The sequence below is a fragment of the Acinonyx jubatus genome, chromosome B1 (genome assembly GCF_027475565.1).
Source record: "Acinonyx jubatus isolate Ajub_Pintada_27869175 chromosome B1, VMU_Ajub_asm_v1.0, whole genome shotgun sequence".
Classification (NCBI taxonomy): domain Eukaryota; kingdom Metazoa; phylum Chordata; class Mammalia; order Carnivora; family Felidae; genus Acinonyx; species Acinonyx jubatus.
This window is the reverse complement of record NC_069382.1, coordinates 23,717,544-23,744,384: the sequence shown is the minus strand read 5'-3', so window position 1 is coordinate 23,744,384 and position 26,841 is coordinate 23,717,544. Positions and strand designations below refer to the sequence as shown.

At 37.0% G+C, this 26,841-nt stretch overlaps 1 protein-coding gene across 4 annotated transcripts in view; it reads right to left on the bottom strand.

Annotated features, from left to right (window-relative positions):
• SGCZ (sarcoglycan zeta) overlaps window positions 1–26,841 on the bottom strand; it is a 749,844-nt gene that overhangs the window by 7,712 nt on the left and 715,291 nt on the right. For 3 of the 4 annotated variants that reach the window (XM_027077262.2, XM_027077264.2, XM_027077263.2), the window contains exons 6-7: window positions 26,506–26,578; window positions 12,366–12,489 (exon numbers count right to left, since the gene is read on the bottom strand). In XM_027077262.2, the coding sequence (XP_026933063.1) occupies window positions 12,366–12,489; window positions 26,506–26,578 (197 nt within the window). Of the gene's footprint in view, window positions 1–12,365; window positions 12,490–21,526; window positions 24,309–26,505; window positions 26,579–26,841 lie in introns of those variants that run through there. The other variant, XM_053216358.1, reaches the window with a different exon arrangement.

Sequence of the window (26,841 nt, the reverse complement as noted above, 5' to 3'; positions counted from 1 at the left end):
CTTATTTTTCTTATTTATCTTATCACTGTTTTTGTCTTATTTTTCCTTCCCTTCCCCTATGTTCATTTGTTTTGTTTCTTAAACCTCACCTATGAGTGAAATCATAATTTGTCTTTCTCTGACTGACTTGTTCTGCTTAGTTTTTATTATGTTTTAATAGCCAACTCCTTTATGTTTTATTTTTTAATTAAAACATTGAAATGCCGGAATCTATCGCATGCTGCAAATAAGACAGAAGAAGAGTTCATATACCAGAGACATGTATATTATAGATTACTTTAGATGTGGTCAGATCTCCGCTAAAAGGTCACCTATAAAAGGGTTTTCTTAACCACTCCATGAAAATAACACTAATCCATTAATCTCTCTTTGACAGCTTTACTTTCCTCTATAGTACCAGTCCCTTCCTAACATTGTATTAAGTGTGCATTCCTTCATTGTTTGCTTCTCTTACTTGCAAGGTTGATCTACAGCTGTCTTTGGTTCACAGCTGCAGAACAGTGCATAAAATTGTGCCACTGCTTGGTGCATGAAATAGTGTTCTTCCTTCGCCAGTAGGCATGTCTCTCCCCTCTAGGTTACAAGTGTCACCCTCCAGCAAAGCCCAGTGCATTCACTTCACCCTCCATAGAAAAGGTTCTCCTTATTGGTTCTCCCATAGACACGTATTATATTTTATTTTGTTCCTTAGTTGATGTTATTTTACAATCCTATTTATATCTGCCTTTATATACTAAATTATATCCTCCTTGAAGATAGAATCGTACCTGAAATTTTTTATAACTTCACAGTGTTTGACTCTGCAACATACAGTTTCCACATAATATACAAATGGTGGTGGAATAAATGAGTAGATCGGAAAGCATAGGGATGATTGAATTCACCAACAACATTCGAGTTAAAGTGTCATTAAAACTTTCATTTGTAGGTGTCAAATATTGAAATTTATCACCCCATAATTATTTCTTTAAGGGTTACATAATTACTGCTGTGCTCCCGTTCTCATTTCTTTAAGGAGACTTTTTTTTTGCCTGATAGGAAAGTTAAAAGCGCACAAATCTAAGCAGAAGGAAAAGACATATTTTGGGGTAGAGAGGCTGGGCCTCCTTTCTCCTGGCTCTGTGTCCCCTTGTTGAGCGCCATGAGTGACTGTACCACCAACTATTGACATAGTCTGGGCTCTTTAGCTCACTTCTCCCCAGGTACCGAGGGATGACTTCTCTACTGGATGGGTTTAAGAGAGGAACTGGGCTCGCATTTTCCTCACTTCGTTTTAGAAGCTAGCATGCTCTCAGAAAGCGGAAATCTCAGCTTTGCCAGAAACATGTTAGCGGGCGAGCTCTGGGACAGCCGGGTTTAGGTCTGCATGTTTGCAGAGGAGTTGGCTCCGAGGAAACACCAGGAGCTGGTATTTCGTCCAGAGAACCACGGACAAATAAATAAGACGATGGAGGGTGGAAATGGAAAACTAACGAACGTGGGCTGAAGAGGCTCCTGTGGGATGGGTCTGTGGGCTCCCGTGGGATGGGACCGGAAGACACTGAGTGGTTCATTTATTAGTAAGCACAGAAATCCACGTGGCTGATTAGCCCTGGCAGTTTGGCGCAGCTTTGCTGACACAGTTTCTACAGCTATGGAGCCCCGCTCGTTTCTACAGCTACGGAACTGGTCATCCCCCTGCCCCTGCGTGCAGCCTGGGGGAACAGCTGTGGAGAGTGGCGGTTTCTGTACAGGCAGGGTGTGCAGGTGGCAGCTGTGGACACAAGCACAGCTGTGGAGGACTCAACCATTTGGCCTGATGTGAGCAGAGCAGCAACCCTGCCCCCCCCCCCCCCCCCATGTTCTCCAATCTCTACTCTTGACAGCTTGTCCTCAGAGGACAATACTTAATTCCGTGAACTTCTGAGATTCAGACTGTGCCCTCACCCGTCTAGGGGACGTATATTTTATTAATAACTTTAAATGCGTGGGGCTTTTGGAAATGACATTGCCTTGGCTTGAGATAGAAAAAAATACATCGGGAGGCAGAAAGAGGTGTTTCACATCGACCGTTTCCAGCCCAGCCTTGCCAGGTTTCCACAGCATGTTTGTGAGACCCTCAGGGACCTCGGGAACAAGCCCCTGCACACCTGGAAAACTCCTTGCTGCCTGCTGGCCACCATGAGTTTTCTTTTTAAAAAAATTTTTTTTAACGTTTATTTTTGAGACAGAGAGAGACAGAGTATGGGCGGGGGAGGAGCAGAGAGAGAGGGAGACCCAGAATCCGAAGCAGGCTCCAGTCCCCTAGCGGTCAGCACAGAGCCCGACGCGGGGCTTGAAATCAAGGACCGTGAGATCATGACCTGAGCCGAAGTCCGACGCTTAACCGACCAAGCCACCCAGGCGCCCCGAGTTTTCTTGCAGAGCAAAGCACCAGCTAAGAGGCAAGCAAGTCCGGGGCAAACCAGCTTGCGCCAAGACGGAGCCCAGTACTGAACTTTCACCGACTTTCCCCCCTCATTATGATACTAAAAATCATGCCCAGGGGTGGAGATTTAACGTGTTAATTAAACGCGAGCAACACTTGAAGAAGCAGGACCCTTAAGCGCACAGGTGCTTCCACTCCACCCTCTTTCCAAAACCTGCTTCTTTAAAATATTCTCCCTGACCTCTCCTGGGAGAGTCAGCCTGGCCATTGCTTCGTTTGTGCCGCCTCCCTGGTGCTCCAGCCTCAGGAGCATGTGCTTTTTCATCTCGGGTCCGGGCTGATTTTCACCATTGCTGGACCCAAGGACCCGAGTCCATCTGTGGACCAGGAAGGGGCCCTAAGAGGAGACGTGACCCAGTAGAACTAGGGACGCTAGACCCGGACCAACGCCCACGACTGAAGGGCCGCCAGGCCTCTCTGTTCCGAGTCACGGGGACTGGTGGGTCTCCAGTCTCCCCTTTTCCTCACTGCCCTTCAGGCAATGCTCTGGCCCCATCCATTCACTCCTGTCAGGATTTTCTATCTTCTCTTAGCAGTTTTGTTTGCTCCCTTGTTTTCCTTCAACAGAAGGACGTAATCTCAGTGACCGGACTGCACCAGGGCTCCGCTCCTCGCAGGTGGCAGGGACCCGTCCCAGGCCCTGCAGGTGCAGCCGGCCTGGGCCTTCAGAAGGTAGTTGATGCCACCCACAGACTTGGAGCATTTGAAGCCTCCCACTGGAGGAGCCCCCTGGTTCTTATCTTTGCTACCAGTACCTTTGGAAAAAGGGACTCCCATTTAGGTCCCTTTGAGCGGTGATTTTGGGAGATTCCCGCCAGGACCGATCAACCCGGTAAGGGGCTAGAGTTCCTGGGCTAGAGTTCGAGTCCGCTTTTGGGCTTCCTTTTCTTTGTCCCTCTTTTTTTTTTAACCACCTTTTCTCCCCTCTGGGAGGTCCCCGATTTGTAACTTTGTTGGAAAACCTATTTACCTTTGGGGTTGCCTGGATGGCCCAGTGATTTAAGCATCAGACTCTTGATTTCAGCTCATGATCTCACCGTTTGGGAGCTTGAGGCCTACATCTGGCTCTGTGCTGACAGTGCAGAGCCTGCTTGGGGCTCTCTTTCTCTCAAAATAAATAAACTTTTAAAAACCCGTTTACTTTTGGTATCTGTGTACTCAACTGTGGACTTAAATCTGCCTCATTTAAAATTTAAAATGGACTATTCCAAACATGAAGAGTAAACCCCCCTCAGTCTAAAGCCATGCAGTCTTGCCCATACGCGGAACTTAAAAGCCTACAACTGTCTGAAAAATCCTCTCATGATTTGTAGTTGAACCCCCCTTCCCTGGAAGCATTCTCTTCTTTGAAGACGGTATCCCCAGCAGCTATCCTAACTTGACCGGAATAAAGCTTTGTTCTTTTCCTTTCTCTTTAAAATTTTGTTAGACTTTGCTCATTTTGCGCCGACCTTTCCTGGCATAGGGGACAGGAGGTTGGAGCAGCTCGGCTGACAACCCCCGGGGGCTCCTCTGGAACTGGCAATGGGGGACCAGCACCCACTCTCTGTGCCCCTCTGACGTCTCAGCACCTCACAGGTATGTCGACAAAGAGACCTGATAGCCAGACCCCCTCAATTTAAGCTGATGGTCCTGCTTTTATTCGAGCTGTTGAGGGTTACCGCTCGTGCTCTCCAGGTGGAAAAAATTTAAGGACAACGTGAGTCTCAAATAGGGCTCTTCTGACATGTCTAAATTAGTTTTCTTGTACACAGAATTAGAAAAAGCTGGCTATACGACTAAACAACCAAAACCTAGGAGGCCTCCCACTTTTGGGGAGGAACCAGGTATTCTAGGCTTCATTTATTTGTTGCTGCGGTTTTTGGTATCTTTGCACAAAGTCAGCTGTGTTCTAAATGGAAAATAAAATATAACTAATGAATGGATCCATAAATTATCATGCTATCTTACAGTTAGGTTTGTTTTAATAAAAACAGGATATTTAGAAATCGGGTTTGTCATGTCTTCTCCACAAATAGTGAAACAGGCTAGATTTTGTTTGCATCTTGTTTGTGTATATGTGTCCGTATGTGTTATAAATACGAGATATTTTTTCTATCTCCAGATGGTATTGCTAAAATTAATTTGTAAAGGAGCTCTATGTAATTGGTTTAAAGGCAAGCACTTGTAAAAACTGGGCATTCTAAAAACCACTCAGATAAAAACTAACCCGTATGTTTTTAAGTTCACTAGATCTGGGATGAACTTCCTTACATTCAGGCCTATACATTACTCCATAATACAGATGCCTCACGGGAAGGGCCCTACTTGATGCTCCAGAGAAGTAAGGAGGAACAAAAATCCAAGACACCTGACCCCCTTCCCAATAATCAGAATACTGAGGAAAAGGAGGAGGGAGATGGGGAGCGACTAGAAATCCTAAATCTACCTCCCTGAGTACGAGCGCCAGAACTGATGTCCGACCCACTACCTGCTCCTGACCCCCCCCCCCCAGGGGGCTAAAGGGCAACCAGAGAAAAAACATGTTTGGCAGAAGGGAGAGACCAGAGACAGAGATGGAGAAATGATTGTCCAAACTTTAAAATCTGCCTCTGGCCTTGCCGGGGGCTCCCTGCCATCTCTTCCTCCTCCTCCTCCTGTCCCCTCACCACCACTGGGGCCACTCAGGCTGCTGGCTTCTGCTCCTGTACCATCCCTGGGGCCTCCAGCACCATCCGCGGCCCAAGAGCCCCCCTAGACTTAAAGCGCTCACTTTCAATTTCCCCACAAGAGCACCAAGTAAAATGGACAGTGGGGAGCAAACAGATTGGCTGTTTAGTGGACACAGGTGCAACATCCTTGGTATTCAAGCTAATTCAAGGCTGTTGGTTTAATTAAAAACATGTCTTTTGGAGTTATCAACATCGAGCTTTCATTGTACCTGAGTTTATTACATTCATGTTGTATTTGTTACAATTTGTCAGCAAAAATGACTTAAAATAATGTTAGGTTTTTTTCTGTCTCCTGAGGTTTTCATGGGTAATTGTTAAGAATAAGTAAATTAAATAAAAAGGTCTATAGCTTTCAAAATCTTTGGTAACCTAAAACTTTAAAGCTTTGCGAGGTTAATACATTGGGTTAAGTTCATTGGGAATTTGAATCTTTTCAAAATAAGATAAAATACTAATATGTTAATTGCTAAACAGATTCATCTGCTTTTGGCTTATTACAAAAAAAACTAAAGATACATTTGAATCTGTTGGTAAACATGTTTTATGCTATATTAAATGATTGTACCATAAAAAAGTTCACGTTTTTAAAAATTATGAAATGTATTTGTATATTTCCAAAAAATTTGTAAACTGCCAAAAGTAACTACTGTTGTAACAGACCGTTCATACCTGGTTACTACCTAGTTTTTACTAGAAATTGAGGTTTCTAAGACTTAAAATTCTGATAAATGTAGTTGAGACTGCTGGAAATGAGAAGGAAAACAACACTGAATTAAAAAAAAAAAGGAAATATGTTTAAAGAGGCATAAAGAATGAAGAAAATATTTTTGTTGCAGGAAGAAAGTAATTTTGTCCTAAGATGAGACTGTTTAGAGAGAGAAGGCTTAGGGCAAAATCTGAATGAAAAAGAAAGCTGCAGAAGGTTTGTGGAGAGAATCTTTGGAAAAGAATGTCAGGTGGTCAGGACTAAGATTAGAATAGATGAGTTTTAAAAGTACACTGGTATAAAAATAAAATTTGGTTTTTCTATTAAAGAGACAAGGTTTTCTTGCATTGTTGGTCTGCTCTTAATAAGAAATTATAAATAAAGTTTTTTTTTTCTTTATCTGTCCAGAAAAATAAGATTTCATATTTGTTCTTGTTAGGTCTTTGATTACTTAAGTAAATGAAATCTTTCAATATTAAAGGAGCTAAATTTTGCTAACAATTGTATAATCCTATGTATTTGTCTTTGGAATATTAAGATTTATAGTAATCTCTGATCCTATTTAGGCATGTGCTTGTTTATACGGTTTGTTAAGTTATAAGGGAGGCATTATTAAACAAATGATAATAAACTTTCTTAGGTTATACTCTATGGGTCAATGTTCTAGAAATTATATGAATTACATGAGTTCAACTTTATGCATTAAGTTATTTACAAATAACTATTCCAGAAATCATATGAAATCCCTAAAGCTTTAATATCTCCTGGTATAAGGTTGTCACTTGACATTTTAATTGTTAAAATGTATGTTACAGAAATAACTGGATTTCCTTGTCAACTACACTATAATGAACTCTCATCAGATCTTTAACCATGTCCATTTTTGAGTCTTGTCATTTACAGTCATTGTTCTGATGCTCTTGCAAATGTTTTCAACCTCAAAGAGGTTCATGAAAAGAACTTTTGAAAACACAGGTTTTTGACACCCTTAATATCATGAAACTAAACTAGGTAAGAATTTTTGGACTTGCTGGGAAAACTGTATTTAAATAGAACAAAAATTAGTAATGTGGGGCTGAATACATAGTTTTTAAAATTTTTTTTATGTTTATTTATTTCTGAGACAGAGAGAGACAGGCATGAGTGGGGGAAGGACAGAGAGAGAGGGAGACACAGAATCAGAAGCAGGCTCTGAGCTGTCAGCACAGAGCCCGACGCGGGCCTCGAACTCACAAACTGTGAGATCATGACCTGAGCCGAAGTCGGTTGCTCAACTGACTGAGCCACCCAGGCACCCCCTGAATACATAGTTTTTATAACTTTTTAAAAAAATACTGCTGGTTCACTAACATTTTTTCTTTCAGACTGCAGGAAACATGTTCTCCTATGATGTCTGTGTCTTACAGAAATTTGATAAAACATTCATTTGCAAATAAGTTAAGACTTTTCTCCCTACCTGAATCCTTTAAAATTCAGAAACTCTCAGTGAGTATTCTTTCTTTCATGGCAATTATAATTGTTTACATAAGTTCAATAAGAATTCATTCTTGTAACAGTACACCCTTGGAAACACTGACTATATCACCAAGACTTTGGAATGTCATAGTTGAGAAAGGTATGGATAAACTGATATGACTAGACAACTTTAAGGAACTAAAGTTGACTTTATGGAGCCAAAAGAGCCCCTTGGAACTGTTGGCCTGGTACCTTACTTATAGAGTTTCCAGCAGCCTTACGGGGTGAGTAAAGTCACTTCTTGGCAGGTGCAGACTCCTAAGGATATGTTGGGGACCTCAAGAAGAATTCACCCAAATGTACAGGTAGTTCAGGCAATTCTAATGGCAAGTATCTGGCTTGACTTCTGGCCTGGAGAAGCTATTAAAAGTTCAAACTAAAATCCCTTACAGGGGCATCTGGGTAGCTCAGGCAGTTAAGTGTCCAACTTCGGCTCTGTACTGTCGGAGCTTGGGATTCTCTCTCCCTCTCTGTCTCTACCCCTTGTCCACTTGCTCTCCCTCTCTCTCAAAAATAAATTAAAAATAAAAACTTAAAAAAAACTTTAAAAAATAAAAATAAATAAGTAAAATAAAAAGTAAAAAGTAAAATTCCTTACAAAAGTTCCAGCAAAGTAGATTTAAGAGAACTTATGTGGTCAATCACTATTCTTGCTGTACTCACACAAATAATTAGACCAAGTTTGTTAAAACTAGACTTGTTTTTACAAACAAATTGGTTTTAGTTTGGTTATGTTTGATGAATATGAGGATGATTTTAGAGGGCAAAGTATATTTCAATAACGTACCTTTTGTGGATGTTAAATTCTAGTTCTGATCAATTATCTTTAAAGTGTTTATTGTTTGCCTAGAAGACTGGTCTGGATCCTGAATTCTTCTGGTTTCCTCAAACATCTGGCTATTCCTCTTCAAACTATGGCTTCCGATCTTCTTGCATTTTCTTGTCTTGGAATCACTAAGAAGTAAAACTGTTCCTTTTCCTGAAGCCTTGCACACTAAAGCTAGACAACTTGAGGTACATCTCAGAGAAATGGTCACGGTAGCTCCTGTGTAGACCCTTTTCATGCCTGTCGCTCTCTGGGCCCCTCAAAAAGATCACCAGAGAATGTGAACTACAAACCAGAAAAAATGCATCAGATTGTTGCTGTCTGTGCCCACTCCATCTGACGGTGCTTCGAGCTTGACATCCAGAAATCTTCTCACCGGAGTAGTCAGGATTCAGAAACTGGGTTTATAATTTGCTCCAACCATCAACTTGTGTTTTTCTTTTATTGTCACAGAAATGCCTCTTATTAATTACCTACTTGCTGGTTGAACAAGGTGGAGTCTATGCCGTTATTAACAAAACCTATTGTGCCTATGTAATTAACACAGGAAAAATTGAAGTAAATACATAAAGGGTTTATGAGCAGGCATCCTGCCTGCGTTGGCACAATTTGGGGACAGATCTTAACTATATCTGGTCAACAATCAAAAATGCCCTCCCCAGTCTCTCTTTTGTTTCTGGGTGTTTGTTTGTTTGTTGTTTGTTTATATTTACCTCTCCTGAGACTGTTGGTGGCTATCCTCCTGCTACTTATTTTTGGTGTCTGTTTGACCTGTTAGTAAAATCTGTGTCCTCCAGGGTCCAACAATTCCAAGTCAAGCTAATGGTAGCACAAGGATTCCACCCTGTACCTCTACAGGAAGATTCAAATCCTGTAAGTCAGTAGAACAGTCCATGAGAGATTTGTCCCATCCAGGTTAGGACAGGGACAATGGCCTCATGCAACAGGAAGCAGTTTCAGAAAATGAGACCTTTATCCTTTCTCCTTAAGAATAAGGAGGATGAAATCCCTCAGGGACCTTGGGAACAAGCCCCTGTGTATCTGAAAAACTCCTTGCCGCCTGCTGACTGACATCACGTTTCTCATAGAACTCCCTACTGGCTGTTATCACTTCTCCAGAGCAAAGTACCAGTTGAGGAGCAAACCCAGTCCAGTCTGCAAACCAGTCTGCCCCATCATGGACCCCAGTACTGAACTTACACTGACGTTCCCCCTCATTATAATACTAAAAATCATACCCAGGGACAGAGATTTAACATGTCAATTAAACAAGCGATGCATGAAGAAGCATGATCTTTAAGTGCACAGGTGCTAATAAATCCCCGCCTCTAGATGCTTACATGGCACCCCTTTTCCCACCTAAGTTTCTTCAAAATGTTCTCCCTGACCTCTCCTCAGGGAGTCAGCCTGAGGATTCCTTCCTTTGTGCCGCCTCCCTGGCTCTCGAACATTAGCCCCATTAAAGCCTTGCCTGTGCTTTTACATTTGGAGTCCAGCCTCATTTCTATCCTTGCTGGGTCCAAGGACTCGAGTCCGGTAACAGGCTTGCTCATATCTCTTTTCTGCGAAGGCAGTTACTGTGATACTGTTCACCCTCCATATTCTAAAATTGATATTTCTATTCTATATTGCCCATGTAAACCATATAATCCATTTGTTCTAAAACTCTCCGTGGTACTCAGGATCACATGCCTGAGGTTTTATATCACCATCCACTGTCTTTTCTGCACCAAGAACTCATTTATCCCTTTCTTACCCATTGAAATCAGGCCTATCAGTGTTATAGAAAATCTAAATTTGCAAAATAATTTTTTCTCTTTCCCCAGTGACCTTGTAATATGTTGTATTATTGCACCGAATGTACTTTTTTTTTTTTTTTGGCTTGCGCTGTTTTAATACTGTCAAAGTTCCCCCTATATTATGATTCAGATCGTCCTCAGAAGTAAATTTGAAATTCCTTGCAATATTATGTCTGAAAAGCCTAAATCTTCATCAGTGCAGAATTTTGTGTGCAATTTCATTCTTAAGCATTTTGTCTGTTACTTTGTTACCTCAATGCCATGTTTGTCTTGATCTTAACGACTTCAAAAACAGTCTAAGGGAGGGACTTTATATCTATCTCTTTTGTTTAGTAAATGATCAATCCGCCTTTCTGTGCATAGTTAGTGAAACAAAGAGAAAGTTTTAGATAACTTCACACTTTTTCCTAGGAAAATTAGATATAATTTTATTCTACTATAAAGTGCTGTGCTTTCTTGTGTCTTTATATTATTAATATAAAAAATGACAACGGCTGAAAATCTCTGGCTATGATTTATTTATAGCCTAATATTCAATTCACAATTAAATGCTAACCTGTAATTGAATCCAAGGATTCATTCTGCTGATACACTGAATTAAAGAACATAAGTAAAGTGCTGAGTAAATAGGAACAGAACAGAGATTAATAACAACCAATATTTATTATGGTGTGATTCATTATGAATAATTTGAATGCAATAATTGTCATGATAAAAGCAACTCTTCAAAAAGGATGCAAGATATTTAAGAAAGATTTCTATCTTGTTGTGGTAGACAAAGTATTGTATTCTGTAACTGTAGTAGAAAGAAATCTTGAAAGGTAATATGGATATACTACTCTTAAGATATTAGGAAGCCTATTTCTAGATCATTTAAGTTGTAATACCTGCTAAGATGCTAATATGGTCCTGCCAGTAAGTTTGTTTATAGAAAAGTAACAAGATTTATAAGGAAAATTTATCGTGAATCAACAACTGAGATTAATGGCTTAACCAAAGGAACATCCTCCTTTGATTCTATTCATTTGTGCCTTCATCTTTACATCTGAAGACGTATAAAATGCTTTAGAGCATCTTTCTCAAATTATTCTTCCATTCTTTTTCTTCTCAACTTGATCTTTATAAACTTATAATAAAATTAACACAAGAAGGAAGAAAATACTTTGGGACTTAATTGGTAGAAACAGTAAAAAGAACTGATTTAGACTTTCAAGGCCTTTGAGAGTCGTAGTAAAAATATACACAATAGGTTCTGTGTGTAAGGATTTGAAATAATTAAAATAGAATTAAAAGCAAGCAAACAAAACAGCAGCTACCAAAATGTCCAGGCAGATTTGAAAAAATAACAAATGAGAACCCTAAAAGGGAACAGCATGATTATTAAGATTAAAAGCTCAGTGGAGGGATTAAATAAGAAATTAGATACTGAAAAGAAACCTGAGCATGTATTGCTGAAAGAATAAGCAGAGTGAGGCACAGGGAGACAGAGAAATAGAAACTAGGAAGGAGAGGCTAAGAGATGTGGAGGGTAAGGGAATGGAAACACAGTATTTCTTCAGAGTTCCAGAAAAGAGCCATGGAGCGGTAATGGGGAGTGGTAATACCTGAAGACCGAATGCTAAGGAATTTCCAGAAGTGACAAAAATGTAATTCTGCTGATACAATAATCACAATGTATATAGCAAATAAGGTACATGAAATGAACGTGTGCCTCTGGCACTCCAGTGAAAGCTGGCAGAAGGAAGATGAAGGGTTCTTCATCACTTCAGTGAGGGGATTAAGTGAGTGATCTTTAATGGAATGAGAACAGATTTAAAGGAGATTCTTGGAGGAAATAAAGTAACATGGGAGAAAAATATTGCCATGTATCTACCTCCTTATCTAGGGAATGACAATCTGGCTAAGTAGTAAAATAACTTGTTTCATTTTTCTTTTAGAAGACACATAGGAACCATTTCTGCAGAAATAAACATCCCAAGTAATTCCTGGAAGAACTTTCTGGAAGACCAAAAGAGGGGGAAAAAAAAAAGAAAAAGAAAAAGAAAAGCCTGCCTTTATTCTTGATATGATCTTGAAATTATGTTTATCTGTCAATTCTGAAACTACAGGAAGTTAGATGCCCCACTTATAATTGACTCATGAATGGAAGTCATTCCCTAGAAAATAAGTGGGGCTTTGTTTTAAGAAAATAACAGAAGGTTTACCAAATTTCATATTCAAGAAGTACTATATTTTCATAATTTAAGCTGTTTTACGAAGCAGTTCATCATATGTCACCTGGAGGAATATGCATCTAATTTGAGGAGCAGTCAGGGGCCTCTTTGCCCCCCTGGGAACTCACCTCCCCCTCTGTAGATTGCAGATGGAGCTCCTTCCTGCAGGTGGCCTTGAAGTCTCCCGCAGCAGCGCTGACCTGGACCCCTCGAGGAGCCTCCATGATCAAGGACCTGGTGGGTGATTCAAGCCTAAGGGTAAAACAAAAGACTCCTTCATAGTAAAAAAAAAAAAAAAAACAATTATGATGGACTAAAAGATAACATTAGTGACTAAAACAAACAAACAGGTAGGCATAAATAAAAATCTTTGCCATTTCAAAAAAAACAAAAGGCAAAACGAGTTTTAGAATCCTTTTTTATTGCCTTCTCTATTTTTTGGTTCTTTATGAAACTTCATTTGTTCACATCAATTATTTACTCTCATTTGCTTAATGATTTAATAACAGTTTCTTATGTTGTTTCCTTTCACAACGCACATGAAAAGTAGGTCGTGATAAGTTTACTTGCTTAAATCTTTTATATATTTTCAAAATTAATGATGGAGTTTTAATAAATTTCTACCAACTTAGCATGTAGCTATCAAGAGTCTCACAAAGACGAGAGAGCTTTAATGAAAATTGTTAACATTGTGAACTTTCAAGAATTCCACAGTCAAAATTCTGTAAGCCTGAAAAGTTTCCAAGTACTCATTACACGTTTAGAAATTAATTAAAATGAAGAAATGAGACATTTCCTACATCCACTGACCTCTACTGGCCCAGGAAAATGTTCACAGAATGAATGACATTATCCTGACAGAGAACAAGTAAATGAGCGGTGATCCACCTCTCATTTAATTAAATATGAATAAAGATTGCATACATTTTGAGGGAAGAAAACCCCAATGTTTATTTATATATTTATTTGAGAGAGAGAGAGGGAGAGAGAGAGTGTGCAAGCCGGGGAAAGGAGCAGAAGGAGAGAGAGAATCTCAAGCAGGCTCAATGCTTAGTACGGAGCCTGACACAGGGCTCAATCCCACAACCCTGGGATCATGATCTGAGCTGAAATCAACAGTTCACCCTCAACCGAGACACCCGGGTGGCCCCAAAACCAACTGTTTTAGCTTGTTGTGCCTGAAAAGAAAGACAGTTGGGAGGCAGTTTCAAATTATCTCCAAATATAAAACTAGAGGCAAGAGCGAAAGAAGGCAGAACATGGAAGCTAGAATACAGTGGTAAAAGGCGCTAGTGTGATAAGATAAAGGGCCCCTGATACGGATAAACATTCTGTTTATGGGGGAGCAACTCTGTGTGTTCCCCTTGACCACACAACTTTAGGACAAGAGTCCCCTCAGGTTCACATTCACCATCATCCAAAGCAACTGGTTTCCTCTGAGGCAACAGATCCAAAGCTGTTTTGCAGGGAGAACCACATCAAATAGTTAGAGCTCTGAAGATAAGCTCTCTTTCAGTAGTGAAGTTGAACTTAGACTCGAAAGTGATATTGAAGGAGTAGAGCCAGCATTTAGAAGAAGTGATTTTGACATTTTCAATGTTTTTCACTCACCTAAGCAACTCTGAAACTTTCTATGGGCCTCTTGGGCATATTTATAAAACCCCTGGAGGGGTTAGGTTTTATATATATATATATATATATATATATATATATATATATATATATCCCTATATGTTACATATATATGTATGTGTATATATGAATATATATATATCCCTATATGTTACACATATATATATATATAAAACCCTATCTACTTATCTTCTACTTGAAACATTGTTAACATTGTTATATTGTTATATATATTAATAGATGTATTTTTTTGAAAAACAAAAGTCACATATTTTTACAGAGCATTTGAAAACCTGAAAATAAAATAATCATCCATAATTTTTTTCACTCATAATACCCATACTTTGCGCATTCAATCTACATTTCTGTTAAAATGTGTATTTTATCATTGATTTCCCCTAATAAACCCCCAAATATAGACCATCTTGAGTAGTATATCTGTGACCACTACTATTTTCATCGGTTAATTATCCGCAACATTAAATGTAATTATATATGTTTGGATTGATGAACCATTCAAATAGAAGTCAGATAGGCACTTAATTAAAATGAGTTAATATGCATAATATTCATATTAATATTCTAAAATTATGACTCTGACTTTCAAGAAAACACAACTCAGTGAACTTATAAGTGGAAGGAAAAGCACACTTACTTTATCAAATAATTGATGTGGTTTAGTTTGTTTCCAAGGATAAGGGGTTGAGGTTCTTGTTCATATATTTGATAGTATGATATCTATGACATCCATATTAAATGTATACATGTTTTTGTGTCATATTTCCATCATGTTTACATTTGGGACTAGAACATTAAAATGTATTATGTCTTTCTTGGCTTTTGAGCCTTTCCATTCTCATCTTTATTAATTATTTAATAAAATTTTTTGTTATATTCATTTTCATTTTAGACCTCAGGTATCCATTGCCAGCGTAGCCATTAAGCAGAGTGCTTTGCTAACACTTAGAGCATCTCTATTCAAAGAGGTGGTAAAGACTGAGAGATGGGTTTGGGAAAACTAACCAGCAGTAACCAGACCCAGTTTCAACATCTCTAAATTGAAAGTTATAAAGTTCTCACAGGACAATAAGAAATGTCTTAGGAGGAGAATTAATGGAGAGAAAGATGGGGTAGGGTAGTATTTTGAGATATTGATGGCATTTCCTTCCCTGTCACGTCTCCGTAGAGTTCTGCCACTCACTAAACAGTATCTTTTGCCACAAACAGTGGAAGATGGATCAGAGAAGCTGATAAAGACCTTTTGAGTTTCCTAATCTTACGGACAATTTGAGTTGGAGAAAAACCTAGCCATTTAGTATGTTGAAAATGATTCAGCACATGAACAAACACATCAAAAGAAAACCAAAGTCAGTGAGAGCTTGCTGTGTTTTTCTACCTGTTGAAGAACTGTTTTCTTGATTCATGGGGTAAAGAAGATTTGGATGGGAAATCAACAGAATTGATTTCAAATTGTTCTCTGTGTTCCTCTACTTGAGGCCAAGTTCTACATTGTAAGGCCTTTATTCTTCAGATGCTAGAGCTCTGAGGAAAGTAGGGGTATCTCAGGACTAAGACGACTGAGGACAAGAGACCAAAGATTCTCAAAGGACAGAGGGGCAGTGACCTGTGGTGGAGGAATACTAAGTGAAGAGAAGAATGAGAAACTCTTGGCAAATGCTACTTTGGGTCATGAAGCTACCAATGACCAAACATTGCCCCCAAATCTTTGACACGGTGTAAGCTCCTTGGTATCCTTATACAACCCCAAGGAAAAAGAAGAGAACTGAACAGACTGGGGCTGAGTTTCTAATAACAGTGCAATGGAGACAAAACATGTAAATAAAGTTTTATAAGAATATTTTCATTTCTTGATATAAACTCAATAAATACATAAAAAACATTCAAAAGGTGGTAGCAATTTTACAGTACTGCTAAATCCTTCAAGTTATGAAGTGAAGAAGACTTTGAATTAAACAGGCTTCAACTGTATGTTTTGTTAATCTTGATAAAACTAAGTGTGGTAATCATTAAGATATAATACAAATTTTATTTCCACCACCATATGGTCAATTAATCTTTGACAAGGCAGGAAAGACTATACAATGGGAAAAAGACTGTCTCTTCAACAAATGGTGTTGAGAAAACTGAACAGCAACATGCCAAAAAATGAAACTGGACCACTTTCTTACATCATACACAAAAATAAATTCAAAATGGATAAAGATCTAAATGTGAGACCTAAAACTATAAATATACTAGAAAAGAATGTAGGCAATAACCTTTTTGGTATTGGCTATAGCAACTTTTTTTCTAGCTATGTTCCCTGAGGCCAGAAAAATAAAAGCAAAAATAAATTATTGGGACTTCATCAAAATAAAAAGTTTCTGCACAGAGAAGGAAACAATCAACAAAACTAAAAGGCAACTTACAAAATGGGAGAAGATATTTGCAAATGACATATTTGATAAAGGATTAGTATCCAAAATATATTAAAAAAACAAAATTCAACACCTGAAAAACAAATAATCCAATTAAAAATAAGCAGAAGACATGAACACACATTTCTCCAAAAAAGACATCCAGATGGCCAACAGACACATGAATAGATATTCATCATCACTTATCATCAGGGAAATGCAAATCAATGGGCTATTACCTCACACCTGTCAAGTGGCTAAAATCAACATCACAAGAAAACAACAGGTGTTGGCAAGGATGTGGAGAAAAAGGAACAGTCTTGCACTGTTGGTGGGAACGCAAACTGGTGCAGCCACTGTGGAAAACAGTATGGAGTTTCCTCAAAATTTAAAAATAGAACTACCCTATCCAGTAATCACACTCCTGGGTATTTACCCAAAGAATAGGAAAATACTAACTCAAAGGGATACACGCACCCCTATGCTTATATCAGCCTTATTTACAACAGGCAAATGATGGAAACTTCCCATTATATACATATGTATGTGCATATAATGGAATATTATTTAGCCATAAACAAGAATGAAATGTCTTGCCATTGCAATGACATGGATGGAGCCAGAGTGTATTATGCTGAGTGAAATAAGTCAGAGAAAGACAAATACCACATGATTTCACTCATATATGGAATTTAAGAAACAAAACAAATGAGTAAAGGGAGAGAGAGAGAGAGAGAAATCAATAAACAGACTCTTAATTATAGAAAACAAACTTATAGTTACCAGAAGGCAGGGGAGCTGGAGATAGGTTAAATAGGTGATGGGATTAAGGACTGCACTTGTCATGATGAGCCCAGGGTGGTGTATCGAACTGTTGAATCACTATCGTACATCTGAAACTAATATGACACTAATATAATTCCAGTTAGTGTGTTAACTAACTGGAATTAAAAGAAAATTTAAAAGGCCAAAAAAAGAAATAATATAAATTTTATTATTAATAATACTGTCTGGTTTAAATAATAGCCAATGCAGATGAGTAATATACACTAGGACTTAAATTACTCATAGAGAGTGCTCAAAGAGTATGTAACGAAACTATTAGACCATTTGGAGGATTTAATAATTCTCTTTTCACAAGTGGCAGTACAGTAGTTCTTATGAATATGAAAATTAAAGTAAGCTTGCAAACTATTTTTTACAAGCTGGCCTATCTAGCATAATAAACTAATTTTCTGTGGGCAAAAAATCATAACATATATGGAGTCCTAAAAACTGACACTATTGTGGATAGCATAAATCATTGTGAACATTTACAGATACATATATCTGAATCATCCACTATCAATTACATGTACAGTTACACTTACATATATGCACATATATTACCTCCATACCAATGTACACTGTCTCAAGATCTAGCTATGCTAATAGGAAAAGAATATTTTTGTCCACAAATGGTATGCAAATTTGCTGTAAACCTCCATCTAAACTCCACATGTTAAACTCCATGAATTCCGGGAATAAATCTTTGCGTTTAAGCACAATCAGGCACTTTGAAAAGTCTTTGAAATTAGATAGGCTTATGATTATAACATTACCTATCCAAAGAACTCTAGAGAATAAATAGATTTAGATACAAATTTTTTTAAATATAAAAGTAGGCATCACCTATTACTAGCCATGCCAGCTTATCAAAATGGCTTGATGATTTCATTGGCTATTTTATTAGTAATATTTTATTAACACTAATAAACTTGTAATAGTATTTTCCCAAGTCATTACTAGAAGCTGGATGCTTCTAAAAGCTATATTATAAATTGTAGAATCATATAAAATAATTCCCTGTATTGAAAGTTCTGCTGTATACTGAAGTAATGAAAGTTATTTCTAAAAAGTAGTCTGGGAAATTGAGGTTTGTACTCACTGAAAATTACTGTGCTCGAGATATGTTGGCCTAATGAAAGAATTAAATATAGGACTTTGAATAAGAAACTCATAGGTTCTACAGAGTTCTACTCAAATTTTAAATATAGTTAATCTCTATGGGGCTCAGTTACCTGATAAATAAAATCATAGAATACGTTAAAAATAAAATATTGTAGCCATTGACAACCATCATTAAATTTACCCTTCTTTATTAGTGAATTAGCCATATAATTATAATCCTCTAATACTGGGAACTCATTCTATACTTAAAGCTTTGCATGGATTATCTCTTAATCATCCCAGCAATTCTGAGAAATGTGTACTCTATCCATATTTTACTTAGGAAGCAGTTGAATCTTAGTGAGGTTGAGTCATTTGCCTAGGATTATGTAGCTAATGCAAAGATCACAGAATATCCAAAACCATCTGGAAAAAGAACAATGTTGACCTTAAAACCTTATTGCAAAACTCTAATAATGAAGACAATGCTGAGACACTAGAAATAAATTTTAACATGTAGGGTCGTCTGATTTTGACAAAGGCAGTAAAGTGATCCAGTGAGAAAAAGCAAAGTCTTTTCAACAAATGCTGCTCAAATAACTGATCTCTGTAAGGACAAAATGAATCTCAATCTATACCACCCACTGTTATCAAAAGTAAAAGCTAAAACATAAGGTTTTTAAAGGAAAATATCTTTGTGACTTGGGAGTAGGAAAAGTTTTCTTAGGCCACAAAAAGGAATAACTAGTAAATATTAAAAAAATATATATAAATTAGATGTCTTCAAGGTGAAAAGCTGCCTTTCAAAATCCATCAGTAAAATGAATATACCCATAGATTGGGAGACAATATCCACAAAATACAGATGTTACAGATGTTACAAAGGACTGGTGCCAGGATATATAAATAATCCTCCAGCTCAAAGATAAAATACAGAAATATAAAATACAAATACACAAAACATGGATCGCCTTGGCGGTTCAGTTGGTTGAGCATCTGACTTCAGCTCTGGTCTTTTTTTTTTTTTTTTTTTTTTAATTTTTTTTTTTCAACGTTTATTTATTTTTGGGACAGAGAGAGACAGAGCATGAACGGGGGAGGGGCAGAGAGAGAGGGAGACACAGAATCGGAAACAGGCTCCAGGCTCTGAGCCATCAGCCCAGAGCCCGACGCGGGGCTTGAACTCCCGGACCGCGAGATCGTAACCTGAGCCGAAGTCGGACGCTTAACCGACTGCGCCACCCAGGCGCCCCATCAGCTCTGGTCTTGACCTCACGGTTCCTGGGTTCCAGCCTGGCACTGGGCTCTGTGCGGACAGCTCGGAGCCTGGAGCCTTCTTTGGATTCTGTGTCTCCCTGTCTCTCTGCCCCTCCCCACTCCTGCTCTGTCTCTGTCTCTCTCTCTAAAAATTAATAAACATTAAAAAAATTAAAAATGAAAGAAAAATACAAAAACCATAATTAAAATAAACGGACAAAAGTTTATAAATAAATGGATACGTCACTAAACAATATATGGTCGTTCCATATGCACAAGCAAAAGTCATTAATATAATTACTCATCAAGTAATGGCAAATTAAAAACACGAAATAACACTAAACACCTACCAGAATGGTTCAAACGAGTAAGAATGCTAACACTACTGAATACTGGGGAAGATGTCAGCTGCTGAAATTCTCATTCATTTTTAGCAGAAAATGATATAATCACTTTGGAAAGCTCTGGCATTTTCATATAAAGCTTAATATATGCCAGCTATATCCCAAGTGTCTATCAATTAGGAAAATACATACATAAAATATTATATGTTCATATAAAAGAATACTAATCAGTAAAAGGCAGAAGGAACCATTGATACAGTCGACAACAGGGATGGATCTCAAAAACATCATGAGGAGTGAAAGAAATCTTGCAAAGAAGAGTACATATTGTATTGTATTTTATATTTAGGACTAAATCAATCTAATCCAATCCAGAGTGAAAAGGGTGAGAGAAAAGTAGCTTCTTGTGGGTAGTGGTGGTGATTTCTGGGAAGGAGCATAAGAGAACTCTCTTGGGTGATGATGATGTTTCATTTCTTGACAGGAATTTGGGTTACACAGGTAAATGCATTTGTCAAAACTCAGGAAATGTGCACTTAATTATTTGTGAATGTCATTGTATAATTATTTTACAATAAAAAAACTTTAAGCAATATTGAAAACTAGATAATGATATGCAGGCCAAAGTGATCAGGTAAAGTGTACAGATGTGTACAAGTTATGTTCAAATGCATAAAAATAAGATCTACTGGCAGATGGCTAGTGGAATGCGTACATATGTGATTCAAGACCTACAGGAGAATGATAATGGAGGCATCTAGCTGGGAGTAGATAGGTGGTCACTGCAAGATGCTTTCAATATTGAGTATGTTCGAGAATTTTCATAAGGTGTTGGGAAAGAAGGTGTGGTCTCAGATCTTATAGGAATATCCATTTTGTTTGTTTTGGTTAAAGTTTATAAAACATCACCTATGCAGATCCAAATAGGAAAACTGTCAACTGATGCTAGTGTTTGATTGTCATTGACTGTATTAAAACTCAGTAAAGAATAATAATGATATGTTAGCTAACTTGGATTTAAATAAAATTTAAGAATGAAAAAAATACTAATTACAAAAGGGATGCTTCTAAACTGTATATAATTCCATTGCTAAATGACCATATTAATACGAATGCTATAACACTCAGTGTGTGTATTTCACAGCTATTTCTGGGAGAGGGATATCTAGAAAGCACATCTGATATTATTTACCTGAAAATTCAAGAATCTGATATATTCTTGGATAAAAGTAAACTCGTATCTACTTTCTTATCATAAATCCAATATTAAAAAAGTAATAAACATATGTAGTAAAATCTCAACAGGAATCCAAAGAGAGTCTCTTGAAACTTAAAACATTATGTTAAACTATTCTGGGGAGAAAAGTATGTGCAACATTTATCAGATTTTTATTTACTTTATTTTTTTAAACTAATAAGCAATTCCTTTTTAAAACTTTCTTTCTTTTCTTTCTTTCTCTTTCTTTCTTCCTTCCTTCCTTCCTTCCTTCCTTCCTTCCTTCCTTCCTTCCTTCCTTCCTTCCTTCCTTCCTTTCTTTCTTTCTTTCTTTCTTTTTCTCCTTTCCTTCCTTCCTTCCTTCCTTCCTTCCTTCCTTCCTTCCTTCCTTCCTTCCTTCCTCCCTCCCTCCCTCCCTCCCTCTTTCTTTCTTTCTTTCTTTCTTTCTTTCTTTCTTTCTTTCTTTCTTTCTTTCTTTCTTTCTTTCTTTCTTTCTTTCTTTCTTTCTTTCTTTCTTTCTTTCTTTCTTTCTCTTTCTTTTTGAGAGAGGGAGAGAGAATCCCATGAAGTGCCGAGAGAGAGGAAGAGTGAGTGCAGAGCCCATAGCAGGGCTCAAGTTCAGGAACCATGAGATCATGACCTGAATAGAGCCTGATGTTTAACCAACTGAGCCACTCAGGCACCCCAGACATTTTCTTTTTTAAATTAGAAATTAACATGAAATTATTTCAATTCAAAAGGAGATTGGAATTAAAATATAAATTTCATCAATGCACACAATATAATTTAAATAGATCAAAAGTATTTATGATAAATTAATATCTGACAAATGTAGCAATCATTCTGGGTGGAAATACTAGGTTACTTAGTCAATGATGCTTACTAAATTGTCTATGCATACTGAAGACAATAACATTAGATCCTTAACACACTCTGCAAGAATAATTTCCAGTTCTATCTATTCTAAATACAAAAAGTAGTAAATCACAGGCTGTAATTTTCAATAGCAAATCAGAAGAAAATTCAAAACATAATTTCCCACTGTGTTTATTCACAACATAAAACTAAGAAATACCCAGTGTAAAACTAAATGACAGAAAATTAAAAGAAAACACTGGAAATACCCAAATACAAAACAAGACAACCTTTGAAACAAGATGGAAAGCCCCAAAATCATAAAGAAAAAGAATTGATAAAATTTCACTAAGACTTAGGTTATATTGGTTTTCTCTAGATACCAGGACCTTCTCAAATAAGCCTAGAATTCCTATAGCAGTCCTATAGAAGTCTGGAACTCAAACATTCCAGAATACTCTGGAACTCAAATTAGACTAAACCTGTATTCACTTCGAGAACAATCTGGTAAGTAGACTCTTGGCAATACAGCATTAACAATTAAATGATGCCCTGCTTCTGTCCTATATAGCAATTGTCAGTCCTCCCCTGAGGAGGGTTTACAACATAGTAGAGGTTTCATTTTAATTCATTTTATTACAAAACGTTCTCTAAAGGGGCCTGCTGAAAAATGAAACTCATGTTTATTTGCAAAGCTTGTGAATTCCTATGTGATTAGTCATTGGAATTAGTGAAGTACTGTTTGTGTTCATTTTGAAAGCATTATAGCAATCATAGTGACGGATTTCAGACTAGTTTTTATAGTAGGTACCAAGAGATTCTTGTAGAGAAAAGGAGTAATGTTGAAATTCAGTCACCTTACCACCTGTTTTTTTCCCAAGAAACGCTGTTTTTATTGTGTTTACATACTAAAGATGCAACAGATTTTGTTTTTATGGTATTATACAATTCTCAATTTGAAAAAAAAAATGCCTAGGTCTCTAGAAGAACTTTCAACATTCTGAGAACAGAATTCAGACTCCTTTTGAAAAGTAAGTTGTGAGATGCAATTACTAAATAGAAACTTAAGCAGAACTTAAGCATCATGTTTCTGGTTCTTCATAAATATTTAACACGGTGTCAGGCATTTAGTGAATTATTTTTTATTTCAATGATGGAATGAATAGAAAATTGAACAGAAAAATGTTTTAAGGGGGGAAAAAACACAATGTAAACTTTGACCTGAATATACAAGCAATTTTACTGTCGTATCACTTCAAGCTGTGGAGAGTTTTCTTCAGCTGCAAATCACATGGTTTTCGTGGCCTCTATTTTTTTGGTTGGTTTGTTTTCTGCTTACTTGCACTTTCAGTTATGGTCTCTTTCTTCAAATTAGATCAAACAAATGTTTACATCAATTGTTGCTCTATGTTTCCAAGATTACACCCTAATACAAGCTTCTGATAATGATCATTTGCTATCAACTCTAAATAAATATACACATACATAGAATGAAATAGTAAAAGGGAAGAAGAAAGAAACAGAGAGACAGTAGAAAGGAAAAGGGGAGAGGGAAGAGGGCGGAGGAGAGGAGAACCTCTTATTGACAAAACATCTCAGTGCAAAATCCTTACTACCTTATACATGGTGGCTTTTCCTTGAACACAGTAATGACGTATATGAGAGCTATGTGTTTTCGGAGATCAGTTTGGAGCCTGCAAAACTTAACATTTCAGTTTAAAATTATATTCACACAAGAATGAACATGATGAAAAGATTCCAGCTACATCATTACATATTAATTCATTTTACTGATCCCAAGTCCAGATTAGTTTTGTTTTGTTTTGTTTTCTTTTCTTTTCTTGGAACAGTTAATGAAACTCAGATGCAAACAATCTTTGGGCAATATAAAATGGGTTTCCTCACTTCTCACCATAAAGTGCAGACACTCTTTTGAACTGTGATAATTTAGCTAAATTAATTTAAGAAATAAAAAAGGAAGAACATTCATATTTGTGCTATTCTGGGAAAATATACCCTTATGTCTCGACTACTCAATATACATTGTTTTAGCCTTTTTAACACAGAGGTCCCTAGTGAAAAGCAATATAACTTTGTGTAAGACATCATAGAAAATCTACATGTGTAGGTTTGAAATGCACATGGAAACTAGAACAGAATTTGGCACACATTAAGCACTCATCAAACATTCGTTGAATAAATAAATTATAGAAATCTACTTCATGTCCACACCAAAACATTCCCTATACTCTTTAATAAACTTTTTGAAATGTATCTTTCTAAAGTCTCTTATTCTCGACAAAAACAAAATTAAAGACAACACGGCTACTTACTCCCCAAATTACCATTTGATTTACCTGGCCAACCAATCTCACCTTGTTGATTAGAATTAGGTGTCGACTAAGAGTACTTCTTACTGCCCTGAAAGGAAAATTGTCAGCAGGACTTGTAAAGATCTTCTCAGACACTCTGCTTTTAATCTTCATGTACACAAATGAATAATTGAATACCCCCATCATTACTGTGCTTTGCTTCTGTCTCAGTTTCAAATTTAGATCAGTAACGCTCATCTTGGGGGTTACTAATTTGCTTTTAGCACCAGCAGATAAACTCAGCTTAGTGCAATATTTAAATAATTGATGAATAATTAGAAAATAAAAACCAGAAACACCATATACTAATTATCATTTAATTCACATTCACACTTATGAATTTTGAGACATGTCAGCAAGGTAATTAAAATAACACATCCTATTTTTCTTTTAGCAATAGATTTTCATAACGAAAATCATACACTGAGTATATAATTACTAAACTGTTAGGCATAAAAAGAAGTTTCTTTTAGAATGGTGTAATTTAAACATTTTTTTTTTTTAAGGAATGAATCAATTAACTCTGGCATCTGTATTAACACACAGTTCAAAAACACTTGGAGTCAATGTCAGCCACCTGGGTCCTAATAATGCAGTAACGACCACCACGTTTCTTATGTTACATGCGCTCAGTGTCCTCGTTATTGAGTTTTGCTATATCAGTATTTCACATTAATAAGTATTTATCAGACACAATTATGTGTGAGATATATGTTGACTGCTATAGCACTGAAGATAAACAACGAAGATGCAGATGTTGGTCTAAGGGAACATACACCTTTGTTAGATGGGAAGGGAAAAAATAAATAATCACACAAAAATGTGGGAATTCCTAACTGAGAAAAGAGCCCTAAGTTAAAACTATAACGCATTATGAGTTGCTGTTTACACATACTCTTCAACCCGTCTAAATCCTTTGGCACTGAGTTGGGATTTTGGCATTGAGCAAACAGTTATTATCTTTGTCTAATAAAAAAAGTGCCTTGATCACAGGAAGATCGTGGCCACCTTCTTCTGGTTTTGTCAACTAGCCGGTTTGAATCTGAAATACTGTGATAGTGAGAAACTGCGTTCCTTAGAAAATTTTATCATAGAACTATAAAGGTCTGAAAAAGTTACTGTTGTGAAAGTATGGCTTTTTTAAAACATTTAAATCGTTTTACTTTATTTTTCTATTTTCATTTGAGCAGTGTTTTCCGCTCATCCAAATGAGAAGGGCTGCACCTGATCTTTATGAAATAATTTGGGTTTTGCTTAATATTTATATTGAGTTTTCTAAGACAAAGACTGTCTCCCAGGTTGATACTTTGATTCAGCTTTGAAAATGATTTCTAACGTGTGATTTACTTTTTAAATATCATTACTGTCTTTTTTTCATCCTATAGAAATGTATTTTGGAATGTAATTTATCTATCAGAGAGTAACTATATGAAACATCTTTTTTATTGACATATAAAGTTGTATTAGTTTTAGGTGTACTACCTAATGATTTCATGTACGTAAAAGTTGTGAAATGATTACTGCTATAAGTTATATAAAATATCACTGGACCCCAAACCTTATTTATTGAATCAAGGTCATTCATTGGTCAGTTGATAGATTTTAATATTTCAAATTTTATTAACAGTTGCTGTGATTTTCTTGGGGGAATTCCCTATAAAGTGGTCATCTCACAATTTTCTGGGTAGTGAGGGCTGTTACATACAACTGTGCCTCTTAGAAACAGAACATTGTCGGGAAGCACCTATTCCATTGGAAATACTAGACTGAGGAATCCATCATAAGGTAATTAAGTTCTGTCTTTTTCTGGTTACTATTCATATTTGCTTTGTATTTCCCTTTACATAACATTCCCTGACCATTTATAGCTTTTTTCCTACTCTCTGCCGCCTCTTTCTTTCTGCCTAGATGTGTCATGTATTTCATTGTCTATGTTGGATTTTCTGGAATCGTTATTTTTATTAATTCTCCTCTAAATTTCCTCTATAACTGCCTTTTCCACACTCCTCATGTCTGATATATTTATTTTTATAGTCATTGTATGTTTGTTAGGGGCAAAAATATACAGAAGTTTACAATAATAACACACATTTTCTTGTCCTCAAATACTTGGCATTTACTATGTAGGCAGGGAATGTCAACTCTTTATACAAATATGTAGCACATTTTCTATTTTACTTCTTTACATACCAAGGGCCATCAACAGTGATGGAAAGTCTGACATACGTGGAAGAGCCAGAACTTACCTGAGGTCTTGGGAAGGTTCTGCTCTGATGTGAGGTGTCTCAACAGAGTGCCCGAATACTGCTCCTTCGGTGCCTGGACAGAACATGAATCCAGTAGTCAGCAGTCGATACAAACAAGTAGACAGACATGTTGGTTTTCATCTCTATTTTTATGCATCAAATATGCATTCAAAAAGGGGACAGCTAGAAACAGGAGTCCAGAAAATGAAATAGAAAAATTGGAAAAAGTGTTCAAGGTAGTGAAGGGCCAAGAAGGGTAAATCTAAATGTCCCTTGGTAGCTAACTTTTAAGATGACCGTATTTAGAAAAGTTTAGATTGAGGTAGAATTTTCACT